We start from the raw sequence: 19,576 nt of genomic DNA on the forward strand, positions 1-19,576 counted from the left end.
ATTATTTTTATTCCCACACCTTTAAATATTGGTCCAATCGCAGTGATTGTTCTTTCCTTGATGCGTCATCATTGACAGATTTGTTTTGAAATCAACTATCCGGGACGGCGAATGAACTTGAGAAGCTGAGTCGTTCACACTTACTGTAAATTCACAGTAACACATATTAGTGGTTTATACTAAATGGATGAGAAAGATTTATTCATGATTGATGATACTTAGTTTATCAAATGCTTATAATACTCTATTGTAATTCACCAGTACAACCCAAATTATTTATATAGAACACGTTCACATTCATCAGAACAACACAAATTATTTATATAGAACACGTTCACATTCATCAGAACAACACAAATTATTTATATAGAACACATTCACATTCATCAGAACAACACAAATTATTTATACAGAACACGTTAACATTCACCTGTACAACTCAAATTATTTATACAGAACCAATTCCCATGTGAGAGTGCAACAGACCATATTCAACAAAATTAAAAAGTATTGATTCATCTGTTTAATCCTGACATATCCATTCAACTTTATACGTTATATAATTCCCGTTTTATCTATTCAACATAACTACAACCCCATCACACAACAGTTTAATTTGTAGTTATATAATTCCTGTCTTATCTATTCAACATAACTACAATCCCATCACACAACAGTTTAATTTGTAGTTATATAATTCCTGTCTTATCTATTCAACATAACTACAATCCCATCACACAACAGTTTAATTTGTAGTTTTTTAAAACACTGATTTATCTACTATTCCTCCTTCGTTTGATGTATGACCTTCAAATGACAGTCATCTTACAGTGGTAACATTTGTTTTATTATACCACTTGCAATGAAGATATTGTTGAGCAGGAATCAGTATGCTGTTGGTCTGTGTTTCTGAACACCATTGTAAGGACTGAAACATCTCGGAATGTTTCATTGAACTCGTGGTTCGGACCTACATTTCATGCTTCAGTGACTGTGATTAAGGAGAGTTTTTAATGTCTGCTGTCTACTCTAAAGGAATAGAATATAAATCAAACTTGCTCCTACTTGTGTGGATGCTTGATGAACTGATGGACATGATGCTGAGGCCTGCATGTTTCTGAATCCATGTCAGTAGTGAAGGGTTAATTCATTAACAAGACTCAAGTATTTTATTCAACATGCATGTATATACAGAGAATTGGGCAGCAGTCTATCTGAGTCCCTCCCAAGACCAGCCTTGGTCATTTGTATCATATTTACAGCTATTATTTTAAGGCATGCTGGATAGAATATTTTACAATAGGCAATAGAAATTGTTTTATGACTTCTTTTCTTTATCCAAAAAAACATATCTTCCCTTTGCAATAAGATTATCATAGAATTTCAAAAATAAGTAGAGGGGGAAAAATGAATTTAATGTAAGAACTTTACAACATTTGTTTTAAAATGGATTTTGAAACATTTTTGCACAATTACTAATAGAAATTTACACTGTTCACAGACTAACAATGTTGGGACAAATACTGGTAGTCATGTGACAGGAAGTAACGGCACTGGGCCAGTGATGAAACAGATGATTAGTTACCAGACACCAGACGGTTCAATCAACAGCAGACTCCCTCCCACAAATGGTAGGTCTGTCCAGCTGTGAAGTACACCGTGTCATAGAATTGTAAATACTGTCCTCTTCACTTTGCACATTTCTGTCTCTGTACATGAGTCAAGTTACATGGCTGGGAAGAAACCCATCAGCTCTAAAAGAAGCAAAATGCAGTTAACCGTGTGACACTATTTTTTGGCGTGTACAAAAATATTCACAAATAGCACATGTTTCTGTGTTCAGATATGACCAGACTTTAGTTTCCTTTTTCTGCTAATAAGACGTTATAATTGGTTTCATTTTGAAAGCTTTTCTGACTGGAGTTTGTCCATGTTCTGTATGTCTGTGAGCTTCTGAAATTTTTTTACTACTTTAGAATCACTGAGCAAATTTCAACCCAACTTGGCACAAAGGATGCATAGGGAATTTGATATTTTTCTCTCGCAATAAATTTTTTATTACAGATTTTATGAAAAGAAATGTAAAGGCCTTGCCCTTTTCCAAGATGATTTTTTTTTTTTTAGTTTTTTAGTTTATTTATTTAGGAATAGGCACATATACAATATAAATACAAGACAATATCACAGAGGAACACATAGTTAAAACAAATGGCTTATTTTCAATGGGGTCCTTCATGATGAGAACTGACCAGATACCTGTGAAAGCATCCAATGTTAGTGTAGTGTTGGTCACACCGTGGGTTGTAATTCAATATGATACAATCATTATACCAATCTGAAAATTCATAGTAGGATTGTTGTCAATCCAGATGTGTTCAATTTCCGACTGCCTGTATGGTACGATACAAATGTGTTCAATTTCCGACTGCCTCCGAGGTAGGGATACAAATGTGTTCAATTTCCGACTGCCTCCGAGGTAGGGATACAAAATTGAAAACATTGTTAGATATACATGTATCTTTGAAAAGATTTCTTTAGAGTTCACAACAGAATCAAGATATGCAAACAATCCCAGATATCATGGCCCTTAAGGATAACATTAGATGGAATGCAAAGTATCTGTTTTATAACTGGAGGGTGATTCAGGTGAGTGATGAGGCCCATCACAATCACATTACGGATATTAGAACTCTGCATCACAATCACATTACGGATATTAGAACTCTGCATCACAATCACATTACGGATATTAGAACTCTGGATATCATTAAATTGGACTGCTGTTAACATTTTTTTTTTAGTTTATCAATGAATGATAAATTTCCTTGCAATAAGATAACATGACAAAATTCTGATTTTCAACTCTGAAGTGAAACAGTAAATTACAGTAATATTCAGATGATTTATTGTTATGCAAAAGATTGATGAAATAGTGGTAAATAAAATAGTAAATCATGATACCTCTCTTCACTGATACATCTTACAAAGAAGTCAATTAAGATGAGTTCTTTTCTTAATGCTGCTTCTATCAGCTGGTAAAAACCCCCTGTGGAACACTACCATGACACAGCTGACGTATCAGAATGGTGAGTTGTTGGGTGCTCAACACTCCTGCAGTGAGTGCAGCATTCCTAGGCTTCAGACTGATTAACATTTTCAGTAGGGGGTCCTGTATGTGATACAGATCTGTACAAAAGGAAAACAAAACATCAAGGAAAGCAAAATTACGAGGTCAAAAACCTGCTATTATTTTGGAAAAACAACTTATGAAAAGTTTTAGTAAATTTAGCTTCTAAATTTTGTGTAAGAGTAATTATATGTACATGTACATATTTTTATAAAACAGTGTCTGAACTGGAAATCAAATTATAGAGGAGGGTCAGGTAAAAACAGGCTAACAATTAACACTTTCCTTCCAGCCCTTCACCACCCCTAACATCTTACTAACTGCTTTGGTAATGGGGGGCCAGGTAAGTACTAAGTACTCACACCTGTGGTGGTTTAATACCACCACAACAGTTTGGGCTCATAAAGCTTAACTAAGTAGTACAATGTTGATGTGTTTAGTTCTTAACACAGTATTGTGCAGTAGTGCTTTATATTTGGTTTTAATGCTGGTAGTGCATTTATTTGATGAAATTATAGGAAGATTTCTTTGTCAGTTATATGCAACTGCAGTACATTATGTAGTGCTATTTATTTTATCTTTGAGTTGAATGCGATGTCCTTTTAAAATTTCATACTTACTGGCAGTATAATTCAAGTCTTTTAATACATGCACATCATTTGATGTCTTATCGTTTCACAAGAAATTATTATTGTACACCTGTACTCACACTCTGTCCGTCATTAGGTCCTCATGTTCCGTCTTCTCATGTTCCCTCCATCATTAGGTCCTTCTCATGTTCCATCTGTCATTAGGTCCTTCTCATGTTCCCTCTGTCATTAGGTCCTTCTCATGTTCCCTCCGTCATTAGGTCCTTCTCATGTTCCATCCATCATTAGGTCCTTCTCATGTTCCATCCATCATTAGGTCCTTCTCATGTTCCATCTGTCATTAGGTCCTTCTCATGTTCCCTCTGTCATTAGGTCCTTCTCATGTTCCCTCTGTCATTAGGTCCTTCTCATGTTCCGTCCGTCATTAGGTCCTTCTCATGTTCCATCTGTCATTAGGTCCTTCTCATGTTCCCTCCGTCATTAGGTCCTTCTCATGTTCCATTTGTCATTAGGTCCTTCTCATGTTCCCTCCGTCATTAGGTCCTTCTCATGTTCCATCATTCACACATTTTTCTGTTGCAAATTTTTCATCAATGGCAACTTCAGTTCATTATTTTCCTTATGTAACCTTTTCTTGTATGGGTATATTATGTGACTAATTTGCTGATCGAAATCCAAAATTTGTTTGCTTCCTGACGGAATGTCAGAAATACAATGTCATGTGCCCTGAATCTTCATTCAGAAGTATTGAGACACTCAATGTTTTTCATGTTTTACTCAGCATTTTTGGATGAATATACAGAACACGCTCATAAAGAAACAGTTTTTGGTTAGTCACTAATTTGTGTCAATTTTACACAAAAATGCTGTCAGAGTAACGTAGGGCATGTGTGATCCTGACAAATCTTGATCCTGACAAACATGGTGGAGACAAATCTTGATCCTGACAAATAGGATTGAGACAAATCTTTATCCTGACATATAGGGTGGAGACAAATCTTGATCCTGACAAATAGGATGGAGACAAATCTTGATCCTGACAAACAGGGTGGAGACAAATCTTGATCCTGACAAATAGGGTGGAGACAAATCTTGATCTTGACAAATGGGGTGGAGACAAATCTTGATCCTGACAAATAGGGTGGAGACAAATCTTGATCCTGACAAATAGGGTGGAGACAAATCTTGATCAATACAGGTTTGACTGTATTAGTGCTGTTTATAGGACACTGGGGATGATACATCATGGACTGGACATTTTGAAAGATCATAAACATATTTTCATCATTGAATCGAATGTAAGCATCTAATAACCAACACGCAGCCACTTTAAGTGAAGTAGTTCATACCATACTATGCAAATTCTCATTATTTATGCATGTATATTGCCAAGTAAGGATGATTTTTCATAATCATGTGCAGTGTATATGTGTTGTATATATAAGCTTGTAGGTTTTCATAACTAGTTATAGTTATTATGTTTGGGTTGGTGATATTTATACCCTGATGGTTTGAATTTCCTCCAGGGGTGGGGCCCGGTACTAGGTGTGTTCTTATATCTGCAGCTGTATATTGTTTTGTTTAGGACCAATCTGATTAAAACCAGATCCTGAGATCCGCTCACTTAGATCGCTACACTAGGATCTGACGTAACCCCATATAGGGTCACATCCGCATGACCTTTCGTTAAGCCAATCAAATTGACCCTGTAGATTTATACCAACGATAATTTTTCTCCCATGAACCTTTGCGTCATTATTTACGTTAGAGATGCAAAATAAAAAACAAACAAAAAATGGCTGCGCGTTTGACAGACGACTGCACACCTTTCAAAACATGCGATTTAAACAACGTCTGTTTTCTCTGCGGGTTTTCTTCCATTCAAACGCTCAAAAATCCCGATGGAGTTCACAATTCAAGGAAAATGGCTGCGATTGTTTGATTTGAAAGAAAACATATCGCAGCTAGATTCGACGTCACAATGCACCGTTTACGTCGACTGGCGTTATAATCCTCGCGTTATTTAAGTAAACCATCTTGAAAACTATTCAATTCGTACCCGTCCCTATTCATACATAAATCTGAATTCACAATTAATTTAATTTGGGTATATTTCATATTGTACGTTTTGTTGTTTGAAAGAACGGAATAGATTAGGCATTATTGCGAAAGTTTAAAATTCATTATGCGAGAATATACAAATTTACAGTGTGGAATAAACTTCGTGGGAGAGAGATTACAACAATTTGTTTACCGCCTAAATAGCCATCATTGTCTGTATGGCGCAATCTGACTGGCTGATAGTTCTCATGAATATTCCAAGCGAAAGGTCATACGGACATGACCCCCTATGGGGTTATGTCAGATCCTAGTGTAACGATCTAAGTGAGCGGATCTCAGGATCTGGTTTCAATCAGATTGGTTTAGGACTGCCATAGTTTAATTGCACTGCACCCATGGGTTTGAAAATCCCTGAATCCACCCCTGTCATTGCCTACATATAGTTCAGGTTTAATGGGTACAATATTATCTTGGTAAAGACTGTGATGGACTTTGCATTACTGTATACAGGGGATGTTTGGCCCTGTTTTATTCTTGACCATTTGGCAAATTGAATTAATTGATTTCTCTATAGGAACAATCAATAAAAAGTTTCAGCAAATTTAAAGGTCAAGAATCTTTTTGGCAAAAATTACCTGCAAAACTAGTTCTCTGGAGAAAACTTGGGTAGACCAGACAGCTACAGATCCACTGGTTATAAAACCTTTGATTTACAGAGATCAAGGTCATATCTACCGGGTGTGTATATTTTCATCCTGCCTCAAAATTTCAAATGATAAAAGCATCATTTGAGTGAGAAACTCACAGCTTCAATAAAGTGAGGCCTGTGTTAGGCTTCCTGTCTGTCCATTGTTTTTTCCATATTCCTACCACTATATTTACAAATGGTCACTATTTTCCTTCAAATATTTTTCAAATGAATATTTCGGATGAAATTCCAGTAAATGTTTAGTCACTTGTTGTTTAAATAGGTTTGAATATTGTATTAAATTTTCATGGCTCTCCTGATACTTGAATTACTTTTCAAAAATAGAATAAAATGACTAAAAATACTGAAATACACAGTGAATCCAAACGCATTTTTTAAACATAACTTTTTTAGCTGAAAGCTCAAGTGAGCTTTTCTGATCACCTTTTGCCTGGCATCTGTCTGTCCATAAACTTTTTCACAATTTCAACATCTTCAAGAACCACGATGTTAATTTCACCAAACTTGGCCACAAAGCATCCTTAGGCAAAGAGGATTCAAGTTTGTTCAAATGAAAATTTTCAGAGGAAGATAATTAAGAATTTATTTTTACAAGAGCCTTTGGACCAGAAAGTTTGAATTTACATGAAAGCTTTCTAACAAAGTAGATTCAAATGTTTCAGTCATGGCTACTGGGGATTGGGTGGGGCCTAGCTGCAATAATGTAGCCCTATCCATTTTTTTTTTATTCTGATGTTTTCGGGGTAGGGCTACAATTCCATAGGATCTCCGTAATGGTGCAAAATAATTTTATGAATAACCGATAATAAACTCTGTGTATTAGTCCCAAATGTTGTTTACACCAAAAGGAGTACCGACTTTGTGCTCGGGCATGTCTAATAAAGGTGTTTTTCATTAAATATAATGTACAGCATGCAAAATTCTTCGTCTGCTCCGCCATGCTTGTTATCGCGAGATCTCGTAGGTGGATCTAATGAAAAACCTAAACATTGACAATCAGCGCGAAAATGTAGTTACTCGAGCCACTTCGACAAAGAAAGGAAAACCATATTGTTGCAGAAAGAATTTACACTCTGCTGTTTGGTTTTTAACTTGATATTAAATTCAAACCTTTTCAATACCGACGAAATAGCTTTCGCCTCCATACTTGTCGATTGATGTAAATACTACCTTATATGGCATATGCAAATGACTTGACAATCGGAAGTTGAAAATTCAGTACATCAAACATGGTGCACAAATATGAATCGAGAAATTGGAATTTATCGAAATTGTTGAAAACGGTAGAATAGAGCCTCACAAATCTTAAGTTGCAGGTTGTAAATTTATATATTGACTAAGAAACATAGAATATCATTTTATTTACGTACAAAGAAAGTCAGGAAATGTTTAGAATGAGCGCAAATGTTGCGGGAATGAATCACTCCCGCATTTGCACCATTATGGAGATCCTAAGGAGTTGTAGCCCTCTCCCTAAAAAAAAAAAAAAAAAAAATTCAGAGAGGGCTACATTATTGCAGCTAGGTGGGGCCACAATCGGGAATCAAAATTTTACATGTGGATATTCAGGAAAAATCTTCTGATGAAGAGCAACGGTAGGTGAAGGAGACCGGAAATTGTAAATTTCATGAACCCCCCCCCCCTCCAAGGGGCCTTAATTTTGGGTTAAAAATTGCAAAATTGATGTATTTCTTTAAAAATCTTCTTCTGTACTCCTGGGCATCTAGTAGAGAAAGTGAGTACATGTATATAGTAATGATGAGCAAGGAAGCTTCTACCAAAACTGTAAATTTCATGATCCCTGGGGTAGGGGTTCTGACCCCAGGGTGGGGCCAAACTTACTGTATAGTGTTTATGTGTAAAACACTGAAGTAACATCTTCTTTAGTACTATTGGTACTAAATTGAAACTAAATGAATATTTAGAAAGAGCAGGTAGTCCTTTATCAAAATTGTAAATTTGATGATCCCAGGGGTAGGGGTTTGGTATTAGGGTGGGGCTAAAATGATCAGTTATTAAATGTGTGAACAATAGACATTTTTAATAACTATCATTCTAATTCTTTTCAGAATTGGTATGAAACATCTTTGGAACAAGGGGGACATAAATTGAAAATTTCAGGATTCCTGCACCTTTGCAGCCCTAGGGGCGGGCCAAAAACTGTCCAAAATTGACAAATTTTCAAAAATCTCCTTCTCTAGAACCGCATATGCATTAAGAAAAACTAAATGCATAGTGATGTAGATCAGGAAGGCCTCTACCAAAATTGAAAATTTCATGATCTCTTGGGTATGGGTTCTGACCCCAGGGTGGGATCAAACTTACTATATAGTGTTTATGAGTTAAACACTTCAATAGCATCTTCTTTAGTGTTATTGATACTAAATTGAAACTAAATGAATATTTGGAAAGAGCAAGTTGTCCTTTACCAAAATTGTAAATTTGATGATCCCAGGAGTGGGGGTTTTGGTATCTAAGGGTGGGGTCAAACTTAGTATATAGTAATTTATTTATGTGTAAGTTTGCTGATACTGTATAAAATCTAAATGCATATTTAGGAATAGCAGAAAAGGATGTACAAAAAATGGTGAATTTCACAACCCAGGGTTTTGACTCTAGGATGGGTCCAAATTAGTCATATCTTGTAATGTTTATACACCTATTATATTATGTAAAGCCTTTCATCAGTGTATGCACTTTTGAGGGCATTGCAGTTTTAAGAATACATCTTGTTTTATAGTGTTGCTGAACATTAGAATTTAGCTTAGATATTCAGAACAGGATATTTTTTCTAGATTTCATAGCCCTTGGGAGTAGTGATACTTTTCCACTAGTGCTCAGGTGACCAATAAGGCCTGTGGGCCTCTTGTTTTATTATTGGATAATGATTTAGTCTTTTAAAGGAAGGAAATAGATTGAAATTCATGGTTTGTATATAAATTTGATTAGTGTCTATTGAACGATTCAGCTGGAATTACTGGGGGAAAATGGCACCACTTGGTACATACATAGATAGGGATGTTAGGGGAACATCTGTAACTGTCCCCATCACAATTAATACTTGTAATTATTTGCTGAAAATAACATGAAAATTGTAGTATTGGAAATATGAAATAAATACAATATAATGTAATCATTTAGGTTCAAATTGCCTGGCAACCTAACATCACTACATAATCAGGAAAACTCAATTGAAACTGTGAATTTTACATAAATACGTAAACAGTAAAACTCAATTGAAACTGTGAGTTTTACATAAATACGTAAACAGTAAAACTCAATTGAAGCTGTGAGTTTTCAGTCTGAATGGGGCATTGATTCTATCCTTTGAAGATGCATCTTGACACAAGTATGTTAAGATTTTTTTTGATTTGAAAGTGGCAATATAAAATACAAGGATTTAAGACCTGAACCGTGAGCAGAGAAAGTTGTTCATCAGATCCCTAGTTCTTTTATTTGTGGATCTATATATAGCTCTGTGGTCTATCCCAGTTTTTTTCCCAAAGAGCTAACAGTTGTAGCTAGGCATAAATAATATTGGTCAAAAGTTTCCCTATATATTGTATATGTTTATAACTTGTGAACAAATTCTGAAAAGATTTAATCAATTTTCTGGCAAACCATTTATCATTCAACTTCAGCTGTAAAGTGCATCTTGTAACTGTACATTTAAATTGAAATTCATTCCCATAGTAGAGGGTATTGCAGAGAGACATATGTTTCTTAAGGAGAATATTCAAAGGTATCTTTAATATCTATTTCAGGAAACAGTTCAGCTGTAGCGTACAAAGATTCTCAGCAGCCACATAATGTTATGTACACTGAAGAATCAGAGGGGGGCCACTGGACCAGCACACGTCCCCACAGCAACCAAGGGAGTAAAACACAACAGCAATCATTTCACACATGATTACACTTTGACAATTTAATATGTAGGAAATCCATTGAACCTTGATTTACTGTGTATACTATATCTGGGAATGCTTCCAGTTTATTTATGCTATGTGATAATTTAGTTTAAGAGTTTCATATAACTTCTGTTGTGTGTGTAGAGAGTGTGTAATAGAAATTATGCATTTGATCAAAACGACAAGTTGACTGTGAATGCACATAATATATAGTGTATGTAGCCTTGATTTGAGGTACTTTGTTCAATCACTAAACTATAACATATATTCTATAATTTATTTATAAAATTTTGTGATTTGAATTGCAGAACGAATTTATAACAAGTATATTAGAAAGTTGAAAATCTTTTGTCTGCTTCTTTTGAATATACAAATTAAAAAGTTGCAAGCAAAAATAAGTAGGGTGTGAAGTGGAATTAGGGGTAGTCATCATTGTATTCAACTATAAAATATCCAAAAAAATTATTTGATACAGTTGATTCCTTGTGTTGGGTGAGTACTTAATGTTAAATGTCATTACAGAAAATAGTAAAAGCAGGTGCTATATGCAGGACTTCAATCTATATATGATGGCGATAAATGAATAAAAGCAAGAATTCGAAAGTAGCGAGAGATATTTCTCGCAAATTAATGTGAATAATGGTTACTCACATATGACAAGGAATCTACAGTGGGGATAATTTTATACTCTTATTGACCAATGCTATGTGTAAATCAAAACCAGCAAATTAAAGGAGAAAACTGTATACACTATTTAGATATTGTCTGTGTAATATATGCTAATTGTATTAAGTTGTTGTTACTTTGAGTATGTTACAACTGCACATGTATATATTGATGTCAGACATCTCATGACCCAGCTTATGTAGTTCATACATGTATCAAGACAAACCTTCTATATCTGAAGAATATCTAATTGTATACCCAGGATTTTTGAGGTTAAGAATTGATTTAAACAGATGATTAGATTTGGATTGTTTAGATGTTTTAGGTGTATACTGGGAACGTTTTCACCTTGTGCTAATTATTACTCTCCTTTTAAATTTACAATTTATCCAATTTTATTTTGCATCATTAGAATTTTGTTGAATTCAATTTCAAATTTTCATTGTAATGCAAAAGAGCACGGTTCACATATGACCATATTTGACCCTTTTATGTTTTCAAAAATTCAAAGATGATTATTTTCTCTTCTGCATAAAAATGCTATACGCTGAATGTGTTTCTTTGACTATAGTTTTCACAGTAGATTGTACATTATGATGTCAAGGAGTACCACTTCCTAGGCATTTTGTCAATTTTTCATTCAAAATAGCCAAAATTTAATAGATCAAACCCTGCAATTTATTGATAGTTTTTTTATTAAAACTGTTAATAATGATAAGTAAAAATCGTTAATATTTTTGGATTGTGGGCTGTACACACATGAAATTCATATGTTCTAATGTAGCAGTTTTATTGAAAAACAAATTTACTACATGCCTTATTCTTCCATAAATGTACTCAGTTGAAGAAATGATTTATTGTCAATAAAGAATTATGTGTAGGCCATTTATAAACAGAGCCATTTTATTCCAATTTCGATAATTAAAAAAAAGAATTATTCACTGTTTTATTTCACAATTTTGCGGGATGTCTCAAATTGATGCATTAAGAATTGTATTGGATGTGAATTCAGAATTAAATAGGAAGGATATATGTAAATAGCAAATCATGTTAAAGGGGATATGAAATGATGGAGGGTAGTTTACGCTTGAAGTTCATAAACTACACCTCTACATTTGATAGCCCAACACTTTATTAATTCCCATCTTTGAATGTTTTTGATATAGATTATATATTTCTTCTAAATGAATACGGAATTTGGCAACAGGCATTGCTAATGAAAGCCACCTCCATTATTTTTTATAATGTTTGTTTTTAAATTCAGCTAAAGAAAACGAGGGACAGAAAGAGCAGATTAAAGGGGGGGGGGGGGGGGGGGGGTCCCAGTATACAGTTATTTATCCAGTGTGAAAGTATTGCACATTTAGATTCTGTAACTTCAACATTACTAATCAATTCTTTTTAATGACAGATTCTGGCAGGGACAAACATTCCAGTAACTAACATTCAATGTTTCATTGCATCATTTTTTCTTACCTCATCATATCCTCATATTTTCCATTATGTCTGTCAGAATAATTATGTTGTAATTCAGAATGATTGTAATTATGTAAAGGATAGATTTTTGAGTAAAAGATGTTTCTGATAATTGTGAATAGGTCAAAAATAAGATACTTTCAAATAATGGTCAACAAATGCAGCAGTATTGATTAATTCTAAACATGGCTGCAGTGTGATGAATCTGGATGACTGGAGTTGTCTTCTCTTGGTTTTAATATGATTATGGAAACATAAAATTTTGATTATTCCATAAAATATTCTGGAATCACACTATTAAAGATTTGTGTTTTAGTGAGAGGGTATTTAAATTTGGGATATAATAGTATGATAAGTTGCATTAATTACAGTGACATTTTAAGTGAAGATTTGAGTATGGTCAGATATACATGTTTTATGAAGATACACCATTATCATACTCATTGATTCAGTCACCACCGATGATTTACTAATCAGTCTGTCTGTCCCATAAAGTGTATCAGCTAGTATATAGGTGATGGGGATTCAACACAGTCATTGATAAATGAGCAATAGGCTAATCCCTGTAAGACCACACATACACCATCAAGTTCTATATAGCTTTGCAGTTGTGTTCTAATTTGTGAAGCTGACATAGGATATTGTATTGGTGTCAGAATTATCAATTGATGTAGATTTCCATGCGTAATTATATATGCTTAACCATGACACATGCATGGATTCATATCATGGAATGAAATTACTGCAGATTCCTGTAGGCGAGTTCTTAATATCGCAAACTGACTTGTAGATTCACGAGAATATCAATTCACCTATATTTACATGTATTTCAGCAATTTAGAAATAAGAGACATTATTTTTCGTGAGTGGTGCTTGTCGCTTAATTACGCGATAATAAATTCCTCGTGTATATTCAGGAATCTACAGTTGACAGTGGTTCAGTCTCCACTTTTTGTTTAAAAATTGTTTTCTATCGAAAATCTTATTTTCTGTATATATGATTGTGTTTATCAGACATCAGAGGTTCTTTTTGTTTACAATGTATGAAGACTGTTTGTAATTGAGGTTTAAATGTGATCATCTTTAAGTTTTGTATTCTATAATATGGAATAAATTGGTTTTATTAAAGTTCTGAATTTTAGGGTTGTGAATAAGTCCACTATATGCACCTAAAATTGAAGATTTGGGACATGTTAGTTTTTGGCCTGTCATTTAGTAGCATAAATCTTGACCATTGCCAATTACTTTAGTAGATGTCCTTGGACAAGGCCATTCTAACAGTGCTACATTGACATCGAGCTTTGACCCACTATTTGAAAACTTTGATTTTGCTTGTTATGCCTATTGAATTGAAGTGAGTAGACATTTTGAATTGCTAGTATATACTGGTATACCGGTGTTGTAGCATAAAATTTTCCCCCGCTTAGACTTTCCGCCCGGGATAGACAGTCCACCCGAAAAGATGGGCCTGGCATAGAATTCCCCCCCCCCCCCCCTTGGAAGAATGAACCCAGGCCCAATTTTTTCCCCTAGGGGTTGTGCTCTACGGCGTGAAAGGGCAACCTGCAGCATGTTCCATACATGCTCAATCGGGTTCAAGTCCGACGAGCGCGCTAGCCAGTCCATACGGACAATTGTCTCCTGCTGAAGGTACTGCTCCACCACCCTGGCGCGATGAGGACGGGCGTTATCATCTATCAGGATGAACTCAGGGCCAACAGCACCAGCGTAGGGTTTGAAGTAAACATCGAGGATCTCTATATTAAGCTCATCAAATAAACTTAAATTTTGCTGACTAATTTCATGAATGGATACTTCTAATCTATGAAAATAAGGTCCTATAATCATTATCGTCGCCCTTGAAAGGAGAGAGGAGCGTACATTTCAGCCGATGATGGCGACGCTGTAATAATCATCCCTCTCGTTAAAACTCTCTAAGTTACAAGCACGGTGGTGGGTCTAGGAAAGTAATTTTTTGAGATATGCAATCTACACGAACAGACTGACTAACCAGGAGTCCACACATTTTGGTTCTGATTTCATTGATTTCCAATGTGAACATTAATTAATTGTATGTTAATCTTTTCTATTATTTAAACGTTTACATGTATACGTTTCGTCCCATTGTTCCTACATGACGGTGTTTTATATCGAATACAATGTTGATTGAAAAGAATAAATTCGCCGTATGGGGTATATCAATATCTTCTACGTAAATATCTTGTTATTTGATGTTTGTGTACACGTTTACATAAATCATTTGCATCTGAGCAACAGTGAAGAGCAGATTTGATCCATACATCAAAATAAGAGGTGTACTTCTGTTGGCATGGGAAGTGTGTATCTACGACTGAGAAACGCTAGCAATTTATGGTTGTCATATGAGTATACATGTTTCTAAACGATTTATAGTCATAAAAATTGTCAATATAAAGAATTCATGCTTCTGAAAGAAAACTTATTTTTATAGCAGACCTATATAATGAAATGCACCCCATTGATTACTAAATATGTGTACATGAATTTGATCATTGTAATGAGGTATGTTTCTTTCAATTGATGCTATTTGAAATTTTCGAGATTTACTCAGAAATTAAACCTGTACCGTGTACATTCGAGAACTGGCATGGGCGAAAGATTACATAAAATATGAAAATAAAGATATTTACAGGTACGATAATTCAATCTCGGTGACTAGTATCATGTTAACTATTGCTGAAATTAAATCGTGTAACGGTGTTCATTATGATACGTTCTGTACAATTCTCTTGTTAATAAATATACACACTTTGTTCAGTGTTTTCATTCTCTACACTTTTCAAAGGAAGGAGGACGTGTGTAGACGTATGTTTACAGAAATGTACGGCGTCTTGCCATTGCCTTGTCCATTTTGTCTGGTGATTTATACGTAGCCAATACTCAGTTTTGGTAGACGCCAAATAATGACGTGTAGTAAGCAAGCACAATCAATACAAACCCCCCGTCCTCCCGCGGTCGTTATCGCAAAGATCGAACAGGCCCGCCGAGGATATTTACTTTTCCTTTTTCTCAGCTCTGTTGCGTTTGAAGAATACCTGCACTCGTTCATTCACACCAAGGGGTGCAATATGATATATGTCTAGTGATTACCCATGTACTCTTTATAACACTTGAAGTATACGAGGGGTGTGTGGCATGTCTCGTAACATCTCAGCGGGAGAGCTCGCGTGCGTGATGGCTATATATACGACCGAAACAACATTGTTTGTCATCATTACAATTTTCTTCGATCATCAATACACATCAAAATCAGATCCAAGTTTTGCTGCCAGAAGATGACCGATTTTAGTCTTATTTGTCCTCCACAAGGAAAATCTCTTGCTGATGATTTCGCTGAACACATCAACCAATGGGTGGAGAGAAGAACACAGCAGACTGTGTCCGAGATCGAATTCAGAAGGCAACTGTCCGTGGGGAAGATGTCCAAAGAGCAAAAAGATTTACTGAAAGATATTGCCAAAATCAGAAATGTGAAAGACGGTCATTCCGGAAGGAAGAAGACACCTGTGTGCTCGCCATTTCTTGCTAAGGAAAAGGCAAGACTCCGACTGTTGAAAGAAAACGCCAAAACGGACGATTACCGTTCCGACGGCAACAGCTCGGACGATGGTTCTAGTGTCTACTCGTTTGAGGATGAGGGGGAAGAAATGTCACCAAATCCAGCGTCAAAACAAAGGCCACACGGAACCGTTTTAATGCCTTCAGAAGGAAAACTTAGTGCTAAAAAGTCATCATTCGAAGACAGATTGCTGGATAACCGAATCACAAATTTACAGAGAAGGTATTCAGCGCAAGTACGGACAGAACCTATAGTGAATGTCCATAGGAGACTGAAATTTGACAAACAGTGACAAATACGGACAGAACCTATAGTGAATGTTCATAGGAGACTGAAATTTGACAAACAGTGACTGTAGAGCAGGACAGGGAGAGCTGAGGAGGACTGTCTTCTTTTATAAAGAAAAACAAAATGGTGCTGTGATGGTCTTACCCCATGTATGGTGCTTTCAGTTCAGAAGAAACAAACTCGTATACTTGTATCAACTTAAAGGTGTTCATGATGTTCTGAAACGGTTAAACATGTCTTTGTTTAATTAAGTGTTTGACTACTGTTTGATGAAGACTGTACACTTTCTACCACCGGACTATTGAATACGACGAGCGAGGCTTTTAAATGATGTCGTTCAACGTTTTGTGCAATAATTAACCATGTGCCCTTTGTCATTGTTCATACATACTACAACTAAGACCTGACGTATAGATCCCGATATAATGTCCGACATATTTGTACTCATGATTATATAAACATGTCATTAAATTTGAAGAAGAAAAAAGATTCAGATTTTCTTTTTACAGATAATAAGGAAAGAATTATCGGGAGTAGAATACAGAATTATTTTTATGTACTAATCCCACCTCCTTATACAGAGTTATTGTTATATACTAATCACACCTCCCTGTACAGAGTTATTGTTTCTCTCTGATACGCTGATGTCAATCGAATCTACTTCTACTAGGAAAGCTTGGTTGTATATTGTTTAACGCCCCGCTCGACAATTTTTCACTCATATGGAAACATCACCATTGCCGGTGAAAGACTGCACAATTTCAGCCCATGCTCGGCGCGTACGACCTATGAGCTGGGAGAGATCTTTATCGTGCCACATCTACTGTGACACGGGCCCCCGGGTAAGCAGCTATCAGCCTTGAGACTACATTCATGAGTATAGCAGCACTAATTTCCAGCAGCCTAAATTAACAAAGTGTCCGCTCTTTGAGGAATTCAATAATTGTAACTCACTGGCGATGGGATCCAAATTTAATCTCGCAACTTGCAGTCCAGAGAGGGGCCCAAATTTAACCCTACAACCTGCAGTCCAGAGAGGGGCCCATATTTAACTTTATTATATACTTTCAATTTCATCTCTTCTTTTTTCTTTAAAAGTTTGCGGGCATATATCACACGATATATGCCCGGAAACATTCCGGCCCGCAAACATTACGTCACAATCAAATTTCTATGCCGTTAATTTTCAAATTTTTCGTGTTTTTCATCTTTTACTCAGTTAAACCGATAAAGTTATTGTTAAAAATAAAATTGTTAGTTTCTAAATGAAACTGAGAGTATATAATAAAAAGGTTATAGACTTTGTATGGGAAATATGACGACCTCGTTTTTTGTCGCGAACGGACCTCGCAAGCTCGGTCCGTCTACGCGCCAAAAAACTCGGTCGTCATATTTTCCCATACAAAGTCTATAACCTATAACTACAACCTGCAGTCCAGAGAGGGGCCCAAATTTAACACCGCGACCTCTAGTTAGTCCAGAAAGGGACCAACATTTAACCCCACAACATACAGTCCAGAGAGATGCCAAATTGAACCTCAATATCCCACAATATCCAGTTCGGTGAATGACCCAAACTGACCCTGCAAAATTCTATTCATTGTGGCACCCAAATGAAGCCCCGCTATCTCCAGTCCAATGCGTTTGGGGGCGTTGAAAGCAGATGGTCATATTGTAGATGTGAGAAAGAGCAATACATTTGATATTGGTACGGAAAAGAATATTTGCAGAAATTATCTTTTATAATCATTAAGGTTGATTGATCCTCACGTGATGTCAAAGGATTTTCCAAAAAAATTATTAAATTAAACTTTGCGCATGATAGAAATGTATCTTTCAAAGAAATTTCATTCGCTGCATAAAATAAAAATTGGTAAACTATTGATACTGAATTTAAAAAAAAAAAAATTTCATAGATAATCAATTATTTTTAATAATAAAAATGTTGCCAAGGGCAATAATTCCTATGTTGGTATTCTACTGCATGTCTAATACACAAAGATTTCCCTAATATCCACAATAGATTTATACATATTTATGTATTAGCAGGTTTTCTGAACTGTTGACATTTAGAATTTGTCATTTCAACAAATCTTTATCTATTCTTATTATTTTGTATAACGAAAATGTGTGATTTTCTGATGCTGACATATAATTTCATTTTTGTATGTCTGACATCTTTAAAATGGTGGCAACATACACATTTTCTTTGGTTATTAATCAAATTTAACGATATTGAGTGGAAATTGTTATAGTTTTTCCACTTTCAACCATTTATATTGATAGGAGCTAACTTAAATGACGTGTAAGTGATATTTCGATAATATATTTTTAAAAGGTTTAAAGTACATTTCTGTAGTCCGAAATTGAGAAATTGATCATTACAAACATTTTTTATCACTTGTGTCAATATGTGTTATTGGCCGTGTGTTGACTATCACACGAATGTCATGCAGGTACATGTACCCGGCCAAGGTCGTGTGGAAACCATCAAATAAGAAATCAACAGTATGTTGGATATGAGGTGTCTATTTCATTGCAGGGGGGATTCCACCCCATATAACCAAAGGGAGCGACACAACGCTTTGTTCCTACATTGTTTCATTTAACAAAACAGACTCGGGTAAAACAAAAGAACAAGTCATGACTTTAATTAACCTTAATAAAGGTCTGCATAACCATACCTCTCTGGGCTTGCATGCTCACTGATTTTCCTTTTTCAAATCAAATCCCCAAATGGAATACGTCAAGTCTCAACACCAGTGTGAATAAGTATATACATGTGCACCTATAGTGCATGCAAACATAAAGTGTTTCTGATCAAAGCACGGGGCTGTGTACATTCTTTATGGATTTTCATAATTGAAACCAATTTTGTTTTGAATTGTCTTACCAATCCTAAGGAATTGATATTAGTAATCAAAATGGTGCCCCTTAAATTACTACATTCACACAAACTTCCGAGTTCTGTGATGCTGCCATCAGTTTATGTCGAACGGAAAAACCGATGTGCTGACGTCCAGCTTCGTAATGCGTGTAGAAACATCTTGGAGCAAAGACAAAAGTATGTCAAGTCATTAAGCAAACGGAAAATTACTTTGATTTTAGAAGTGAAGGAGATGAAAAGAGTGAACTCGGAGTCTATCAAATATT

At 35.4% G+C, this 19,576-nt stretch overlaps 1 protein-coding gene across 13 annotated transcripts in view; it reads left to right on the forward strand.

Annotated features, from left to right (window-relative positions):
• The window catches only part of LOC125673833 (palmitoyltransferase ZDHHC14-like), a 72,306-nt gene extending 58,641 nt beyond the window's left edge, over nucleotides 1–13,665 (forward strand). For 5 of the 13 annotated variants that reach the window (XM_048910671.2, XM_056158116.1, XM_048910670.2 and 2 more), the window contains exons 10-12: nucleotides 1,502–1,631; nucleotides 3,033–3,086; nucleotides 10,252–13,665. In XM_048910671.2, the coding sequence (XP_048766628.1) occupies nucleotides 1,502–1,631; nucleotides 3,033–3,086; nucleotides 10,252–10,397 (330 nt within the window). In that variant the 3' untranslated portion in view covers nucleotides 10,398–13,665. Of the gene's footprint in view, nucleotides 1–1,501; nucleotides 1,632–3,032; nucleotides 3,087–3,346; nucleotides 3,384–3,419; nucleotides 3,471–10,251 lie in introns of all 13 variants that reach the window. The other 8 variants (XM_056158115.1, XM_048910673.2, XM_056158118.1 and 5 more) reach the window with 5 other exon arrangements.
• Nucleotides 13,666–19,576: the final 5,911 nt, after the last annotated feature.

The sequence above is a fragment of the Ostrea edulis genome, chromosome 3 (genome assembly GCF_947568905.1).
Source record: "Ostrea edulis chromosome 3, xbOstEdul1.1, whole genome shotgun sequence".
Lineage (NCBI taxonomy): Eukaryota > Metazoa > Mollusca > Bivalvia > Ostreida > Ostreidae > Ostrea > Ostrea edulis.